The following is a 12457-nucleotide window of genomic DNA, read 5'->3' on the forward strand; positions in this document are numbered from 1 at the left end:
ACTTGGTATCTTTGCTTTTAATTGAAAATGTTAAAAGTTAACGTATGCTATGTCATTCTATTCAGAATGACTTTTTCTATCAAACGAAGTAAAAAATATCAACGGTGTCATTTAAAAATCAAATGTTGTAGTAATTTCCGGTGAAACATGAAGTGACTGAAAAGAATTGAATACGGTCGATCAATCCTAATTTATGTCATATCCTAACATACCAAATATCGTTTTTTTAACCTGAAAAATTAAAAATGTTATAGTTAAAAATTAAAAATGTTATAATTTAAAATGTTATACTTTTGAGACGCCCCCGGTAGAAACGGTTATAGGCTTTTTGATTTTTTATAGGGAACAAATTATACTTATCTGCGGCGGCCGTCTGTTCTAGTATCATATTCTCTTTGAATCACGGGCAATATTGCCAAGTTTTATTTTGGTACTTTTAAATATATCTTTCTGTGATTTTCTAATAATTTTATAATATACAGTTGCTTCTTTTCGTTATTTTCAATTTAATTTAGTTCCTGGTTTGCAACTAGTTACATTAAAACAGTTTAATCATTGATAATCCGTTTTTGATGTTACAGAATTAAAAGGCTTATGTTTATATGGCAACACTGTACTTAACCTGTCAAAGAAAAACCCGATTCTACTCACGAAAAATATTCGTTGGTGGTTCACTTTCGTGGGAAACGGTACTACTCGCCGTAAAGTGCGGTTAGTTCATACGCGCGGCTTTTCGAAGGAGAACTTGAAAATATGCAAAAAACTATTTATTAGACCGGTAGTGATTTTTAACTAAACAATGGCAACAACTAGAGAAGTTGGTGTGGGAGATTTTGTCCTCATGGACAAAATCGACTTGGACAATTTTATGGAAAACTTACAGCTGAGGTAGGCAGGTGTACAATATTTTTTCAAAACAAACCACAATAGTTAGCTAACATATTAAGTTGTATCACATTAAGATCCATGCCAATATCTAATCCTATGCAATAGTTGTTCAAAGAATATGTTATATAAAAAAATATTAACTTAGTGTTATTTTGAAGTACAGTACCACGATTTGTTTTTGGTCAATTCAAAGTATTTATTTTGTCTGTCCTATTAATAAGTTTGTTATTTACAAAAATGCACTTTTAAACCTACACCAAAATGATCAAAACAAATCGTGCCATGGACATTGTGTATTGTTGATTTTGAATAGGTACTTCTTTTGAATGCTAATGATTCTTGAAACGGTATCTTATACATATAAATATTCCTAAGTACTTGTGTAATTGAGTTTCGTTGACCGAATTTTCTATAAATATTACTTGTTATTTGAGGCTTATGTAGGTAAAATGAAGTGATATCAGTGTTATCTGTTTTTTGTATGTTATAACATATTTTTTCTATTAGGTTTTTATACTATAGCAGGTACTTATTCATTGGGTTATTACAGTTGAGTAATCTTTATCAGATTCTAAATTACTCATTTATGAAATCATTCTACTCATATTTACATAAATGTTAGAAGGTATTTTGTTATTTAAATTTAGTATCTTTTTTATTTAATGACTAATATTGACAGGAAAACAATATAACATTTTATTAATTGACATTTTCAACAAATTAGTGCATGTTTTAAAAATTTACTATTAAACTCAACTTGAACAAAACCTAGTTTTAGGTAGTCAAATTTTGATTAAAATCTATTTGGTGGTATTTTTGCAGCTAGCGCATAAATTCCTTAATAATTGCCAAGTTAATTTTTTGTGAAAGGTAGCAAATAAGTAGTAATTTTACCCATTTGGTAATAAATATTTAGGTATGTGAAATTTATCTGTATAATACAGGTGTCTAATGTCAGTTACACAAAGCGATACGAGGGCTAATCCAATTTATAGGGCTTTTTTAGTTAGTGTGTCAAATTTATATTTTCTATGCAATTCAGTTTAATAACAGGTCTATAACCAAAGAGTGGAGAATAATACGATTTCTAAATAAAATGCTCGACAAAAAGTATATGGAGGAGCGGACTTTCTATAGATGCATTTTGTCCAAGTTTTCGAATTTTGGTAAACAAAGAAAAACTGCCATGCTTTTTGCAAGAAACTTGCCGAAGTGTGCTTGAAAAATGGATAAAAAATCATAAAAATAGTACACCTACATGTAAAAAATCTAGTTTTGATGATATCTGAAAAAATTGAAAAAAGCTGTTGACTGTCCTTTAGACGTGAAATTTCGCTTTATTTTCCTGCTACCACGGTCCGTATCCTCAACTACATGATTCCCAGTCGTAGTTCCATTCATTATGTTAAGTACCTAGTATTATTTAAAAAATAGAAGTTGCAATACAAAAAAATCTTTATCTGGCAATGACAAACAAACAGCAGTATATCCACAGCAAAGGACATATTTTTGTTTGTTTGTCTACTGCCAATGGACATAAAGCACATATAAAGTCTAAGGCAATATTGGTTTAAGGTATTTTCGCCATTTAATTCGAATGGGATAAAATGTATTTAACGCGTCGCGTCGTGTCGTTTCTGGCATCATATTTTAACTCTGTGTATGTAGTTTGCAATACCACCTGTGGTTGAAAATCTTAAAAAATGGACAAAATGCATTTAGTAGGTCTGCTTCTCGGTCTTTACTTCTCATCTGATATTATGAATTATAATAATTTCCAACAGGTGTTTTAAAAATTATAAACAGAATTTGGGTTAGAATATACCCGGCGCACTAAGGGGTATTTAACCCAAAAAGTTGGCCAATATTCAAAAATCTAAATTCAAGATATCAACCAACCGATACCAGGAATTATTTGTATAAACGTATGTATTCGAGGGTGGGTGGTAGGGGTCAATGTCCCCCCGTGTTACAATCCGCGCCAATCACAAATTGTTCTTCGAATAGACGGGCTGTGTATTGCTGTGCTTTTACAAAATTTACTTAATAATTATCTTAGTTTTTCTTACTAATCGCGATCTTTTATTGATCTTATATTAGTTTGGAGTATAATATGGAGTATTAGGGTACGAACATAGTGGAGTCAGGTTTCTGCTTTCCGGCAGCCAGCGCCGTCTCTGAGCACCTATTGTTGATCACTCGCATCTTCAAATATCGCTCACATCTCGCATCTCCGAAAAAGCCAGATAACAATACACGTGATGCGTAACTTTGCGTATATGCATCACGTGTATTGTTATATGGCTTTTTCGGAGATGCGAGCAGGGTTCGGAAGTAGCTGATTAAGAGGAAATTTACCTGATCAACTAACCTAACCTAACCTAACCATATTGAAACGCCGCGCCCGCCGCGCCGGGGCCGCACATAGGGGTATTTGGTCTATAAACCTAGCCAAAAGTGATATTTTTTTATTTTTATTTTCATTTTTTATCTTAACTGAATACAAATCTATAAATACTAAATGTAAGCACGTTTATTAGCTTTTTTAAGTCGTAAGTTGACTATCAAATAAATAATATATTTCAATTATAAGTATGAATTATCTTGAGTGTATTCTGAATATTTCTAAGATTATAAAATAGTGGAATTGTTTGTAGTGCTTTTTTTGCAAATTGTTTATAATAACTGTCATGATGGATACAGAGCCAGCTGGCAAGTCCTGTTTTATGCCATATTTTTATTTTGAAACGTTTCCTTCTATTCTATTTCTTTATAATGTTTTATATTTAAAAAATCAGAGGCATTTTTATAAGGTGTAAGACTATTCGGCAATATTCCGCATGGAAATTAGCATCCGTTCAATGCTTAAAGTCTCCAGCTTTGGAATATGTACAAAAATCTTGCCAATATTTGCCACGGCCAAAAAAACATTGATTTAAATAGATTCTTAAAGAAAATAGTCTTTACTCTATAACACCCATCCTCACTCAAATATCGTCGATAATATACAAATTACTTTCTTGTTGCTTGGTTTTGCACAGAATGGCCCTATTTGATCGGGATGGAAAGGGTTTCAGAGTAGAGGAAAAAATATTGTGTAGGAAAAACAAAATGAGGTTCCATATTAGCACCCTCTCCTCTAATAATTAATATTACTAGCAAAAAGCAAAAAATCATAAAACATAATTTTGGCCAACTTTTAGTTCTTAATACCCTCTGTGCGCCGTCGGCGCCTGCAAAAGCAGAAATAAATAAATTTTCGTTCCGGTAAAAGCGAGAACGCCGATGAACGCTAGTTGACGGCGCCTACCTGCTTTCACTGTGAACTAGCCGATTTGATAACACGCTTTAATTTTTCAAGGTTATAAGCGCGAGGCGGCGCGGCGCGGCGCTACTATGTAACCATATACAGGGTGTCCCAGAAATACGTGCAAGTATTTTAACTTAACTGGTAGTATAGTTCAACCCCAGAAACACGCCTATGAGGTTTTTTCTAAATATTTTTTTTGAAAATTCGAATTTTTTGATAATATTTTTGCAATTTTTTTGCAATTTTTTTTAGTTTTTATTTAAAAAAATAATTTCTTGATAATATGGCAACATAGGTAGTAGATTAAATTTATAAGAAAGAAAATCCAGAAAAGATCCAGTGGTTCTCAAACAAATCTCGAAGTATTGGAAAGAATATGTAAGGACCAAGAACTATTAGAGAACGCCGGCACACGGTCGAATTGGCTGCTGCTGACACGTATACGTAGACGTAAAGAATCTTTTACGTGTATAAAAAATAAGAAATATCAGAAATGCGCATGCGTACGTAAACGTTTACGTGTTTTTAGGCCGACTCGACGGTATGCCGTTGTTCTCTATTGACTACAATAAAACGACGGAAAGCAGCATATTTTGGTCATATTTTTCGAAATAACAAATATAGTTTCCTACAGCTGATCGTTGAGGGAAAGATTGAAGGACGACGAGGCATCGGGCGTAAACGGTTTTCCTGGTTGCGGAATTTGCGCCAGTGGTTTAATATAGGAGAGGCAAGTGCAATTATCCGTTTAGCCCAAGACAGGGAGGAATTCCAATTGATGGTCGCCAACCTCCGATGAGGAGAAGGCACATGAAAAAAGGTTCTCAAAATTTTAGCAAAAAATCATTTTTTGGAAATTTTCAAAGTAAAATAACAAGAGAAAATATGTTTCTTTTATCGAGATCTACCACCCTTTAAAATACTTGCACTTATTTCTGGGATACCCTGTTTATAACAATACACGTGATGCGTATACGCAAAGTTGCGAACGATGTCAAGAATAGGTACCCAGATTGGCGCTGACTACCAGTAAGCGGCAAACCTGCTTGCACTGTGTTCGCACACTTACTCTTTAGTATAACTGTTATTTTGTAGTTAGAACAATATTAATCTGCTAGTTCAATAATAGACATATTATTTCATTTATAACAGAATGTTTATGTAAACTTTCAGTATGTAATCGAACCTTGTAAATGTAGTGTTTTTCACTTTCAACACCCTGTATCTTAGAAACAATGCATTTCTGGACCTATGTTTATGGGAACTTTTCTCCATAAAATGACCTGAGGAATCACTCAATAACATGACAATACTCGAGGGAGTCTCGACTTAATCTTGTCAATAAAAAAACGCTAAGTATGTATTCAAATTTGAAGCAATTTCTTTATTTTCTCACGTTTTAAAAGGCGAAAGAATGCAAAAAAAAATAAAAATACTATTGGCCAGGTTTTGAGGTAAAATACCCCATAGTGCGGCGTTGAAAACAGGAAGTCCCATGCAAATTTTGAACTTTCAAAATATTGTGATTTTGAAACTCGATTGTGACAGAATTTAGTGCACCACGGGCCATACATTTGGGTATTCCCAGTACTGGCTCTGGACAAAGATAGGCTGCCGATAATCCTTGCCCATCTAGTTCATCGGCTTTTTCGTTGCCTTGGATGTGCCGCTGAGGCCCGACACCCAGATTAATTTAATTATGTTCCTTCGTGCCAGAACTCCCAGTTCACCTAGGCATTCCCAGACGAGTCTCGACGGTACCTTTGGCCTCATAAGCGCCCCAAGTGCCCGCCTGACTGTCCGAGCGTATATTGATGAGCTTACCTGAATAAGTTTTTCTGTTGTTTTCTCTCTCACATTGTAGAATGGAGAAGTTTTCTGCCTGGAATACGGTTGAGCAACCCAAGGCAAGCAACCCAAGGAAAATGATAAGCTTACCCTTGGTCTTTCCCCAAATACTCCAGCTCTTGTTGAATCTTATATCTGTTCACATTCCTCGATCCATTTGGATTAGAGGTCTCCCGATAGAATTCCCCATCTTTAAGTGTCCTGTTTCTGTCCTATTTCCCAGAGACAACACATTTTGTTGTCGATAGAGTCCCATTCTTGCCTCCGCCTGGATCACTATGTGAAGAGGCGGAAGGTCCAGAAGCGCCACCATTGATGAAGTGGGCTTTAATTTCATCGCCCTTGTTATGCTCAGACAAGCAAGTCTTTGCATCTTAGGCCACTATACCAAGGATTCATATGTTACTGAAAGCCTCACTACCCCAGTGCGTACAGCCAGTTCACCATTTGTAGTCTGAGGCCCCAAATTTTTCCATGAAGTCGTCTGTGTACCGCTAGTGTAGTCACCGCCCTCCTTGTGACATTTTTCAAATGTCGCACATACGGGTATTTTGATTATTTAAGCGGCTAAAAGTCAATTTCGTAGAACTCATTGCAGATGGAAATAGGGTAGACCTGGCGGGAGTTGAATAGCGGCAGAATAATAGGCAACCCTGTATTCAACGGCCAACACGAAATTGGATCAGTAATATCAAGTCACCTTTGATCCTCTTTTACAAACGTTTAGTTTCAACAGTGTGTACATTAATTATCCAAGATATATATAAAAAACTAAATAATGGATCCTGATATTGCTGGTAAGTGGTTACATATTTAATATTTAAAAGATTTTAAGTATTCTTAAACACCTTTAGCAGTGTGCAAAATCATTGCATTAGTTTTGCTGTCATTTTAAATAATTCTTTCACATAGCTAAATTTTTTTTGTTATACTTCAGGGTTCGTCCCACATATTTAATAAAGTTCAGTGTCAACTTGAGTGTATATAGAAAATGATTATCACTAGTTTAGCTGCTAACAGCTGCGAAATATTGTGTTATGCAGGTTTTAAATTTCTTTGTATAAAATGCAACATTAATAATTCTAGAACAATTTCGATTCGAAGAGTGTCTAACTTTGTTTCAGGGTCGTCAAATACTCGAGTAGTAAGTCGGAAGTACTTGTGTGATAAAATGCAAGAGCAAGATTTGCCTACTTTTGACGATAAATTAGAGTATCTTGAAAATAATATTTTGGCATACCAAAATTATTCCGAAGACCAAATAAAAGATTTAAAGCACACATTCTCGTACGAGAATATGTTTAAATCTTTTATTTTTTAATTAAATTATGACTTAATTAATGCTTAAATTGTAATTTTAATTAAATTATGACTTAATTAATGCTTAATTAAATTATGACTTGATGTACATCAAGTCACAATTTAAGAAAAAATGGTCTAATGTCTAATGCCCATCGAAATCTTGATAACTTCCTTAAAAAAAACTATGCCTGGTTAGAAGGAACGTTTGAACAACCTTTGGTAGCACACCGTTCAGGGCGTCCACCAAAGGAATTTGCTGAATTAAGCGAAAGAAGTCAACGAAGACGAACTGAAGAACTACGAAGTACAAGTATGGAAATGTCGCTTCAGGTAGCACAAATAGCACTTCAAACCTCGGGAAAAAGAAGTGCCTCGCAGATGCTTAAAGAGATGGTCATTTCACCTAATTGTGCAACAAAATATAAAACTGCATACACTAAAACTCTACAGAATAAAGAAGACAATAAACTGGCACCTATGCGCACTTTCAATGTTTGTTGAGGCTGATCTGATTAGGCGGCAATACGAAATTATTAGAAACACAAATAAAAAATTGTATCCTTGCTATAGTGTATTACAAAAAGCAAAACAACACAAAAAATCGGATAAAACCACTGTTTTGTTTGTGTTTAAACTAAATATACTTTTGGCCGCCTAAATAATCAAAATACCCCTATGTGTGTCGGTTCCAGGTCAGTTTGGTATCCAGCGTGATTTCTAGATACTTGACCTCCTCCGAGAGAGGAATCTCTTCACCGCAGAGTTGTAGAGGTCCTAGTCCTTCCAAAATTCTTCGCTTGGTGAAGGGGATTATTACGGTCTTTATAGGACTAATATTTAGTTCCTCCCGTGTCACCCACGATTCCACAATCTTCAGGGCCTTTAATGGGCTTACTACCAGTTGGTTTAAAGGAGGTTGTATTTTATTTTTATATTGATGTAAAATTATTTTTAAATGGTGTAGTTTAAAATTCGAGAAAAAATATTTTTTTGGAAATAGATTTGTGTCTGAAACCGCTCTATCCATTTTTAATCTTTCTATAATTAGTTTTATGCGAGGTTTTATGTCACTTTTTAGTAAATGACGTCTAGATATTGGCCTCATCAAATTTCATCGTTTGTCATTCCCCAGCCGTCTTTGGCGCCTTTTTTTCGTTCATACTTTTTTTTAATTTTCTATAATGTTTTTGTTGTACAACGTACAAATAAATGTAATCTAAGTAGAGATGTTCGTATTTAGTTAGCTGTAATATAATCTAAGATTTTTAGGTATTTTGCAGAAGTACCTAAGACATATTTAGTAATACCATTGTCATTTTTACGTTTTGGGAGTTCGTTTTCAGTTTTTTTATCAACAATTTAAATTAGTGTAACAGTAATCCAGAAAAGCGAAAATAGATTTTTTTGTCGTGAGAATATTTCAAATTTCAATTTGGCTTCACAGTCACGAGATCCACAGTCCACACCTTTGTGACCTAAAAAGTATACTTCAGTTGTAAATAGGGAAAACCATTAATCCGAAATTCTACTATCCCTATGATTATTGATTGTTGGAACAAGTGGAAAAATTTATAGGTAGATACCTTGATAAAATACCTAGTAGGTAGGTAATAATGATATTTACATAATGATGTTTTATTAATTTGTAAAACTATGTTTCAAAAAAATTGAATTGAAATTATTTTATAATCCGGTTTTTCGGAAATGCTATTAGAAAGCCATAGTTCGATTTCTATCTGCTATCACTACTTTGTAAACTTTCATGTTTAGAGATCCTTTGAGTCGTGATAGTAGAATTCATTGTAAGAAATCTCCGTTTTTTAAATATAAACTACATTTTGTAATTGTTAAACAAATTCCTTAATAGGTATTCCATAATTTCCACAACAAAGAAACTATATTATGTAAAAATTAATGAACCCTTATAAAGATATAATAATAGAATCGTAATAGTATCAGAGTCAATCCACACCATCGTATTAGAGGGTATTAGGTAAAGCAGAATGGCGGATCGGCGTATCGATCTCCACCAATTCTATTGGCTGAAACTTTTGACAGATGAATTTTCGAAAAATTTCAGCCAATAGAACCGCTGCGGTTTGATACGCTGATTCGGCTTTCAGTCTATTCTTTCTGCCTTTCTGCCCTGAAAATATTTGCACTTTAAGACTCACCCTGTATTTCGTTAGTCTTTAGTTAGTTCCAAACATAATTTTGTTAAACGTTTCAATTATTTTATTACTATTTCCTATTTCCACTTGGCGACCTATTTTTACCAGTTAAAAATAGTATAAATGTCACAAAAATTGTACAAATCAACGGTTTGGGAACAATTTTTTGATGGTTTGTGATACGGCTTATAATACAGGGTGGCCCATCGAAAACGTTCCGCAAGGCATAACAGCCAGGGTATTTTTTTTTTCGAAAAATCCAAAAACATGTCAATTTTGTTTGTAAGGGGGACAACTTTTGCCCCAAAAATGATTGCAAAATCTTCAACCCACTAAGCGGGGATGTCATCCCCCAACTTTTTTCAAAACAAGTGGCGTCGCAATGAAAAGGGCTTTCTATTTTCTATATTTCCCCGTTTCGTTTTTAAAAATCGGTCGAGTCATTTTGAAAATATGAAAGACTGAAACTTGAAAAGTACTTTTATGCAAAAAACGCATAAATTGAATTAATTAAAAAAAACTTATCTTATTAATGAAGAAAATGCTGAAAATGTTGCCCGTCAACCTCCATACAGTAATACAAATTATTTTCAACCCGTTCTAGAACATTCTGAAGAACTTGCGGGGTCACTTCGCAACAAACATCAATAATTCGTCTTCGCAGGTCTTCTAATGAGGCGGGTGGAGTGCTATACACTTTACTTTTTATGTGTCCCCATAGAAAAAAGTTTAAAGGAGTCAAGTCGGGTGACCGGGGAGGCCACTCAATTGCACCCGTTCGTCCTATCCACCGAACGGGAAAGTTATTGTTTAAATAATTACGCACATTTTGAGAGTAATGTGGAGGTGCACCGTCTTGTTAAAATATTAGTTCCGCTTTAACGTATCCAGGATTGTTCTCTATGATGTCAGTTAGGGCTGGGTCGATGGTATTTTCCAGTAAATCCAAGTACATATCACCTGTTAGATTTCCAGGAAGAAAAAAAGGACTCACAATAGAATTTCTAAAAATACCAGCCCACACGTTCAATTTCTTAGGGTTTTGTTTGTGCACCTCGTGAAAAACCCTGGGGTTGTCCTCAGCCCAGTACCGACAGTTGTGCCGATTAACTACACCTTTCAAAAAGAAAGTACACTCTACCTATCCCGATCGTTCATCCTTGTGGCAAGTGAAAAAATGCGTAAACATCTAGAAATAATAAGAAAAAAACAGCAAACTGGTTCAAGGAATTTATCCTTATCATTTAAGTATGGAATGGTAATATACGGAAGTACAAATGAACTACATAAAATATTTTTAGTTCAGAAAAAAGTCCTACGCGTTATGTTAGGCATGAAAATTGGCGAATCATGTAGAAATAAGTTTAAAGAGAATAACATACTAACAGTGACAGCTATTTTAATTCAGGAGGGCACTTTATTTTTCTTTAAAAATAAAAACCTATTTAACATTGATAAGCCACAGATAGTATAGGTATAACACCAGGCATTCTGATTATAATTATCCAGTCCACAGGCTTAAATTAACAGAATTAGGACCATATTATTATTGTTTGAAATTATTTAATAACCTACCTGATTATATGAAACAAATAGATAATATCGTACCTTTCAAAAATCATTTGTATAAATTTTTAATAGATTTTGAACCATATAATTTAAAGGATTGCCTATCTGTAAATTAATATAAATTAATCATAAAACTAGGTTAAGTTATTTTTGTTTTTGACTCTGTTTCGTTTTATGTTATTTAACATACTTTTGAAATAAAGATTATTTATTATTATTATTTACCGATTTTTTGCACTTTCTCAGCCGTAGCTGGAAAACTTTTACCTACCCCTTATCTGTCTCTAGTGTATGGGGTTAGGCTCGGACGTATCGAAGGAGAACTTCATCTCATCTCTCTCCGCCCAAAAACTTTCTCACTATATGGTATGTTTGCAATAGTACTGCTTTCTGCATAGTTGTTATGACTGCTAGTGGTATCTGCAGTTTACTTAGGTTGTTTTGAAGGCTCTTTGGAATCATGCCTGTTGCCGAGATGATTATAGGAATACTGCTAACTTCTTTTAATTTCCATACATGTTTTATCTCAATTGCTAGATTCTCATATTTTCTAACTTTTTCAGACTCGGTCTTCTGCAGGTTGTAGCTATTCGGGCAAGCAACATCAATTATCTTTGCTGTTTTGGTATCTTTATTTATCAGCACAATGTCGGGCCTATTATAGTCTACTGTTCTGTCGGTGAGAATTGGTCTGTCCCAGTATAGAACATATTCTGAAGATTCAAGGACTGGTTCAGGGTCATATTTGAAATATGGTGGAAGATTCTTCTTAAGTTTAAGGTTGTTGGCCATCTTTGAGTGAATAATTTTGCTACTTGGTTGTGTCTGCCTAAATATGCATTAGCAGAGAGCGCCGAGCAACCTGTTGTTATATGAGCAATTGTTTCTCCTGGTTTATGGCATTTTCTACACACATCCTCAACTCCATTCTTCAGAATATTTCTCTCGTAGTTTCTAGTTCTTATGACCTCGTCTTGTATTGCTACAATAAAACCTTCAGTCTCTGGATAAAGAAACCCTCTTCTTAGCCATTCCAGAGACCGCTCTTGTCCACATTCTGCTGCTCTAGGGATGCAGGATATCTTCCATGGAGAACTTTTTTCCCGCCACTGTCTGTTCCTTAGTTCTATTAGTTGTTGGTTTTCAAACTGGTCTCGGCAGTCCTTAAGGTTTAACGCAGAGTAATTGTTATCTGCATCCACTATCATCTGGGTAAGCGGGCTGTTGTTTTGTTGGAAATATGTTCTCATTTTGTGCTCTTGATTTTACACAACTCATACAAATTCAGAAGCCCCCTTCCACCTTCTATTCTCTTAAGATACATTCTTTCCACAGCAGACTTAGGGTGGTGCATTCTAAATTTAGTCAT

At 34.5% G+C, this 12457-nt stretch overlaps 1 protein-coding gene across 2 annotated transcripts in view; it reads left to right on the forward strand.

Moving 5' to 3' along the window:
• The first annotated feature begins 650 nt into the window (after window positions 1-650).
• LOC115879126 (unconventional myosin ID) overlaps window positions 651-12457 on the forward strand; it is a 108568-nt gene continuing 96761 nt past the window's right edge. For both annotated transcript variants that reach the window (XM_030895787.1, XM_030895788.1), the window contains exon 1: window positions 651-888. In XM_030895787.1, coding sequence (XP_030751647.1) covers window positions 800-888 — 89 coding nt within the window. In that variant the 5' untranslated portion in view covers window positions 651-799. The remainder of the gene's footprint in view (window positions 889-12457) is intronic.

This window comes from Sitophilus oryzae, unplaced genomic scaffold, assembly GCF_002938485.1.
Source record: "Sitophilus oryzae breed Bouriz unplaced genomic scaffold, Soryzae_2.0 scaffold_1576_pilon_pilon, whole genome shotgun sequence".
Taxonomy (NCBI): Eukaryota; Metazoa; Arthropoda; class Insecta; order Coleoptera; family Curculionidae; genus Sitophilus; species Sitophilus oryzae.